Source organism: Anopheles darlingi, chromosome 2, assembly GCF_943734745.1.
Source record: "Anopheles darlingi chromosome 2, idAnoDarlMG_H_01, whole genome shotgun sequence".
Lineage (NCBI taxonomy): Eukaryota > Metazoa > Arthropoda > Insecta > Diptera > Culicidae > Anopheles > Anopheles darlingi.
Genome location: NC_064874.1, coordinates 85954402 through 85961901, shown reverse-complemented (window position 1 = coordinate 85961901; position 7500 = coordinate 85954402). Strand labels below are relative to the sequence as shown.

General features: G+C 49.1%; 2 protein-coding genes across 2 annotated transcripts in view; one reads left to right on the top strand and one right to left on the bottom strand.

The window, feature by feature from the left end:
* The window catches only part of LOC125951368 (V-type proton ATPase 21 kDa proteolipid subunit c''), a 99118-nt gene that overhangs the window by 23269 nt on the left and 68349 nt on the right, over positions 1-7500 (bottom strand). The window lies entirely within an intron of this gene.
* Positions 5311-7500, top strand: part of LOC125951370 (troponin C) — a 9923-nt gene continuing 7733 nt past the window's right edge. The window contains exon 1 of the mRNA XM_049680174.1: positions 5311-5573. Within this exon, the coding sequence (XP_049536131.1) occupies positions 5571-5573 (3 nt within the window). The 5' untranslated portion in view covers positions 5311-5570. The remainder of the gene's footprint in view (positions 5574-7500) is intronic.

The window sequence follows — 7500 nt, the reverse complement described above, 5'->3', positions numbered from 1 at the left end:
CAGAGTTTGCCAAGTGCTCCACTTCCGAGATTGGAGTTTTGCTCTAAGATGAATTCGTTCTATGGTTGATGCTCTATGACAACTGTAAAATATCTCACGAATATTTTCCGTTTTTCCGCGCTGAATTATCCATTTTCCCGCGATTCGAATTTTCGCCCGCGGAACTTTCGACTCCCGAATCCGTTTATAACTCTCGCAACGGTTCTTGAGTGGTTTTCGAAAAATTCTAGCACGATTTTTTTTGAAAAGTCGAGTTAAGAGGCAAAAATTATCGTTTTTTATTTCGTTCGTTGTATCGTTTATTTCGTTCGGTGTATCGTTTATCTCGTTTTTTCAAAACTCCTCGCGCTTCAAAAAAAGCCGTTGCGTGTGCTCAAACCAGCTTCTTCGCCGTTACGACGACACTAGACTAGTTTATTGGGTGCTTCCACAAAAAAGAACAACGTATAGACGCAACCTTCGAACTATCACGGACGCCGCCTAGCACGGGCGCGTCTTTGAGGCGTTGTGCCTTTTCTGTGCTGCTCCAATCTTCAGCTTCCACATTAAGTTCTTGTTTGCTTGCTCACCACCGCAGGAGTGGATTTTGAGACCGTTCAGCCTTCCGCAGGTCATTTGGCAGGAGGTAGCGAGGCGCGAATTTTGGTCACTGTGGTTCCTCTAGCAAAGTTGTGGCGTCTCAATGCAAAGCGGTCAATAACCTAGCTGTTCATTTTCCTAAAGTCGTCCTTGCTTTTAGGCAGTTTTCGTAAACCTTACACTGATAATTTCCCTTAAAACTATCTCACTAACTAACTACCTACCTACCTCACTAGAAAATAACTACACTACACTAACTAACTACTTAAACGTCTATAACTCAGCCGATTTTCTTCGTCGCCCAGTACGCCGTTCCTCCCTATCTACACCCACCCGAATAGCGCCGAATAGCACCGGCAGGCTGGTATGACCCCTGATCCCTTTCATTCCATAAATTGATCGCTTCCTTTCCTTGAGATTCAAGATCAGCAAATCGCTAGCATCTCAATTCAGAACCAAACCAAACAAACCGGCCGCTGCAATTCTTTTGAATGTTCAGAAAGTGATAACATTTTGTTTTAAAACACATTCTAAACGAAATTTCCATAACTCATTCCCTCTTATCTCATTCCACTCGCACAATTTATAGCTGTTTTCATAATTATTTCAATTACGAACAGAATAAGGACATTCGGTACGATAACCTTTTCCAGCCCTTGCGATTACGCTTATGATTGTGCCAGGCATCCAATTACCGAACAGCCATACAAACGCGGAATTGCCAATTCGTCTCATCCCTTTCTCATCCCGCACCCCAACATCCGATTTCACCAAAACGAATCTTCTCCGAATGAGTTATAAAGTGTGGAGCGAGTGAAACGGGTAGGGCACGGTACGGTTGCTGTTTGTTTTGTTTATTTTTAGTTCACTCCACCAACGACGCACCCCAAACGCACCAGCCAGACACACGGATCGACCGTAGAACCGGTCGAATGGAATTCGCATCGAGCATTCGCACCACCGCCGTCTACCGTCCGTTCATCCTTTTCTTCCTTCCGGTCTCGTCGTCGTCGTCGTCGCGCCGCTTGGAGCGGGAACAGGTGCTGCTGCCGGGGACCATCGGAATCGGAATGGTGCGGCCACGGCACGGGGTAGATTGGAATTTCCGCGTTTTTCGTCGCGATCTACGATTCCGCCGATTTATGAGATGAACGCCCCTTCCCCTCTCTGCAACTCTGTCTTCTTCCCTCCTCACACCCCCACGTCCCCACGTCTACTACCTCTACTACCAGCCATGACGCCATAAAGGAGATGAGCCTTTTCAACGCATTCCAAATGTCTGCTGGCCACATTCCGGCGAAAGTACGATGACGCACCAGCAACCAGCGGAGAGCGTTCTGTGCTTTCCCCCCGTGATATACGGTTCCACCCACGAGAAAATGGAAAACGTTGATTGACCCACCGTTGATGCTGGGAGCGATCCAAAGGGAGCATCAGCATCAGGAAACAGCAAAAGTAGATGTCGATGCTACAACAATCACACTATCGTAGCACACAGACCCAAGGTTGGGTTTCATACTTTGTCGTTTTATTACCGAACCGGATGTCGTTCCGCCGTTGGTCGATCAAGTTATTGGATTACAGACCCCTCTCTCCCCTCCCCATCTCTGCTCTTGGGATGTGTGCCATAAATGACTTCCAGAGAATTTTAATTACTTCCAACAGCCGTGGGTGCCGATTGGGATAGGAGAAGGGTTCACATCGATAGAGAAGATCCATGCGAAGGTGTGTTATTAGTTGCTTGACCCGCATTCACCCATGGACATGAAAAACAATTATTGTGTGTTGTGTTGTCAGGGTGACCAACACCGCCGTCCTACTAGATGCTGAGGATCCCATCCCTAGCGACAAACAGCTGTAATTGCTCCAAACGAACGCAGGCGCCTACTGCTGGCCCGTAGGATCCCTGGTGATGATGAGTTAGATTTTTGCTTCGCTTCGCCCTGCGTTTACTGTCAGTTCCAAACACTCCCGTCGGCAATCGGTTGTGAACCACAACGAGCTACAACAAATTGCCTATCTGCACCGTCTCTGCTCTGACGACACCACGTCACAATATCACAATGAACGGACGAGGATGGTGAGGTTCTTTTTAAAATAGAGCACCCCCCACCCCTGACCGCCCACTGCACGCACTTACGAAACTCCGAGAACACGCCGAAATCCTCGTTGACACGAATTTTTGTAACGCCAAAAGCTGTCAATCAATCCATCGTTTGGTTGCACGTTTGGTGTGGCTGGCTAGCCGACCTGGCTGCCCGTCGACTACCGCGGAAGGGGATCTCAGATTGACAGTTTCGTTTCTTCGCTGCAGACACCGCGAGTTGGTCCCTGAGTTGGTTCTGATGAGGTGGCATCGGATACCTGGCGCCTCCATCGTGCGCATAGCATGCTGAGTGGAAGCGATTATTGTCAAATTTCCACGAACCCGGGCACCGGGATCTAGTAGCCGCTAATTGCAACACTTCATCGTAGCTCGCCATCATTTCAGCAGGCCGCAGGAGAAGCGGTATTGTGTTACAAGCAGAGAGTTTGTACATTTAGCTATTGCAAAATGAGCTACAATCGATGATAGGGATCGATGCTCTTCGAATTCCTGCAAAAGGATCGAAAGTGCAGCATTGACTTGTCATTACAAGAACACCACAGCAACTTTCTGTCGATTACCTTCTCCAATAACAGGTCCTTTCCGCTCGAACTGCCAAACAGAACGTCCGCAAATGGTGCCTGTCGTACCAACAATCAATTACAACCAAAGATCGCGTCTCTGTTTTTAGCACAAAATGTGTGCCCACGAACAGCATCTGTCCGGTGCAGTCATCCTAAACACTTATGTGAGGTATCACACAAACACACACACAAACACACATACACCAGCCCGTTAGCACCCGGTTAACGAGGCCGCTGCAGATAATGATGGATCGTTGCAGGCGCTGGTGCGGCGATGCTGTAAAACATTACGCTACCACTTCCGTCCCCTGACGTGACGTTTATGATGGCGTTCAGATGGAGACCCCCCCCCTCCTCTTCTGACCCCTCTCCTGGTGGTCTATCTGTCTAGAAAACTATCGGTAACGGATCGGCGCTCGACCCACTACGTCGCTTACTAGTTCAGTTCATCAATCAAATCTCGTGCCACCATCACAACGCCGGAACGCACACACATAGTTGCAGCAAGCAAACGAGGTACATGATCGTGGAATGCCCTCCCTCGGGGTGGGGTGGAGGGGGACCTGCGGGGTCTCCATCCATCCCACCAGGAATGCCGCTCATCACGCACGACATCGAGCGAGTGGCGGCAACAATAAATTAGCCCGGATTCATTCATTTCGCTCAAGCCGCATGCCCGGGTGTGTGTGTGCGTATGTGTGTGTTTGGACACCGTGACCGTGGTGACGTTTGATGCCAAACACCTGGCCCCTACTGTGCCCTGGTGAGCGCTGGTGCGAGCCTCCACCAAACGGGTTTTGTGGCTGCTTTCGGTGCGAGGCATCCCAAGAACTTGTGTCAAGACGCACGCCCAGGTTGGGGAAACGGGAAGGAAGGGGGGTATTTATAGTAGATTATCACGTTCTCGTCTCTACCACCTCCGAGTCGGACCAAAACCGAGCCGGAGAAAAACAGATTTTCCTATGCTGCCATTTTTCCTTCGTTGCGTGGCCAAAGGAATTCCATCCTAATGTACCACATCCCGCCATTGCTGTTGTTGTTTTTGTTGCGTGCTCTTAACCTCTTAACCTCACTCACCCGCTATCTCTAGCACTGCGTGTGTCTGTACGTCTGTATGTGTGTATGTGCGATCGCGATCGCACCAAAGAGACTATGCGGCTACACCGAGAGCACCTGGTTCTCGGTCGCTGCCAAAACTCAGCATCAGCACAGCAGGCAACAGCAACATAACCACACGGTTATCCGTGTCGCTGTGCGTGTGTGCCTGTGTGTGCCTGTGTGTGCGTGCGAGTGTGACTCGTTTGTATCTGAATTTTCAAATGGATCTCCGCTCTTCGGTGAAGGTGCCAGCAGCAGCAGCAGTAGAAGCACCAACTTGCCTCGCTCCCTCACGACGAGCGTGCAAAACCGCGCCATTCTCGCTCGCTGGCGCACTCGGACTGGCAGGTCCTCCACCCACCCCATCCCATCCCGACCCACCAGGAATGGTGGATGGATAGATGGATGGATGGATGGAAAATATACACGTTTGCTAGAGCTACTTATAGCGATTTTGCTGCCCATTGCGACGGACTGGCGCTACTCCCGGTACCGCGTCGGAACCGCGTCGAAGCCGCATCATCAGCATCAGCATCGGCATCGGCATCGGTTGGTTGGTTGGATCGGTTGGAGTGGCATAAGGTGTCGAGTCCATCGGCGCAGACCGTCCTTTCCTGGCCGGCTGGATGTTGCGCACCTCGATAGCTGCTTGCAGCTTGCTCCACTCTACAGAGACAGAGAGAGAGAGAGAGAGAGAGGGATAGAGTGAGAGAGAAGAAAGGCCGATCACGGTCTCCTTGGTTGGTTGCTGCGCTGAGTGGATGGATCCAAATGGAAAATTGGAGGGTCTAGCACTTCTCCTGCACCAACGACACGAACTCACGCATGGTAGGGGGGAGGGGGGAAGCGGGGAGGGAGGAAAACCATGCGTCTCCTTCCCTCGTGGGTGGAAATATTGTGTGGAGGAGTTTTTAAATATAAATGATGTTGAATGATATTTTTCGCCTTTCAGTTGCCTATTGAACCGCCTTCGGTTAATTAACTGCTGCTGCTCCTGGTGCTGCTGCTACTACCCGGTAGTAGTGCTACGAGGATCGTCGTCGCGAACGCACAGTACAGTTGCGTGTGTGTTTTACGGTTACGCCAATCGCAGGGCTCGGTGCTTCCCTCGAGACTCGACGGTGATCAACGAATCTTTCCGGTTCCAGTTCCAGTTCGTGGCGAGTTCGATTTAAAGGAGTTTCTTCGTCAAACGTCAAACCGACAACAAACCCGACAGCAAAATGGTAATCATTGACGGACAGTCAACCTCCGATTGGCAACGTTTTCAGTTTCTGTGGGCGTTGTTTTTTTCGCTGGCTTGCGTGGGACACCTGGCCTGGCAAGGCCAGTTACTCGTTATGAGCTGTTAGAAGTGCAGTCAATCAGACCAACGTCCGCGCCCGCGGACTCCGCGGGAATGGGACATGGGCCTTGATTGGTGTCCGCGGCCAGTGATCACGTGCGAGCGCGAAAAGAATGATGATTGCGAATTAACATTCCGTGGACACGGCCACCGTCCGATTTTCGTCAAGGATGTTCGCATGTTGGAAGAAAAGAAAAGTTGAACCCTCTTGGCTTGGTGTGAAGTCTCTGGTGTATGTGTCCGATGGCCGCAACGTCGACTTGTACATATTAATTAGCGAAACGACGAATCAATCACGAGAGGGCCGCGAAAACCGGGAAACAGGAAAAAGGGCAAAATGCCTTCACCGTACTTTCTGCCTTTTCGAAAGACACACACACACACACATATACACGGGGTGGGCGCAATGAGTTGAACGTCGTTGAACTAAGAAAAGTGCATGAAATTGTCCCATCAGTCCCGTCGGTCGGCTGGCTCGGTTTGACCGTTTTTATTAATAACTCCCGAAAACTCATACCACGGTTATTAATCATCGGTTATGTGGCTATCCATCCGGCGAGAGTGAGGGCCAGCGAGCGAGCGAGCGAGTGAGTGAGTGAGTGATGGGTTTTGACGACACAAAATGACTCATTAATGGTACCGGGAAGGAATGCCACAATCCTGTGATACAGGGTGGGAATGGGTGAAAAGGGGTGTCCTCACCGCTGTGCACCGTCCGCACAGGATGCAATACCAGACACGGAACTGCTGCACTCGCGAGTGATTATTTGTCGATCATTTTGCCCGCGGGAGTCCTGGGGAGTTCAATCCATTTTCGCCCTCCCCTTGTGTGCACGGTCCATCTATCGGACCATAAAATGCGCCCCCATCCCCTCCGGCGATTGGCGTGAACGAATAAACAATTATTAATGGTTTTTTTTTCTGGAGGATGCAAGAGCCCACCACCATGGGATGATGATGATGCAGAATAAGATGAGGAAGTTATTCGATCGGGCGTAGAGCGTTTGAGTGGATTAAGACGATCCGCGCGTAAAATCAACAGCCAATTAATCCGGATCGAGTCGTTAATCGTTTGAGGCGGCGGACAGACGGAAGCACTGCACTGTTCCCCACTCTTGTGTACGTGTGTGTATTTTCTTTTCTCGGCTAATCCGTGCCGATGATCAGTCGTAACTCGCCATTCTCGATCGCCCTTGTTGGCGTATTATTACTCAAAGTTTTGAAACACTTATCTCGCAACATAAGATCGAAAGCTGATAGGAATGAAACAAAGAGTCCGTACCTTATGGTTGGTATCAAATACAATAGAGTTTTGTTAACCAACCCAACTAAGAATATGTTGGGAAAATGACACAATTCTGTGCTTTTGTGTTTTCTGACAGAAGTTGTTGGATGGAATGAAATTCAAATCTCGGTAGTCGCTGGCGAGGTTACCTAAGTATCATTTTGAATAGATCAAGCGATTTGATGAACTCTGATTTTATGGAATGATTTTCACATACTTGTTTGTCTTAACCTAAATCTGAATCAATGATAACACTTTGTTAAGCTAAGCTTGTTAAGATTTGCAATTTTATCCGACGGCTTCTTAAAGTTTCGCTTTAGAAGAAGCCACTACTGTAGATTGTCTTATTTTTTGTAATAATTTACACAATTGGAGCAAACTAACCTCGAACGATCGACACAATAACTAACTCGCGGAAACTGTATAGCGGCGAATCAACTCAAATTAAAAGTCACATTGAAACACTTAAGTCTCTACTGATTACTGTGACGTTTTATTATTATTTTATATTGGTTTTTTTCGC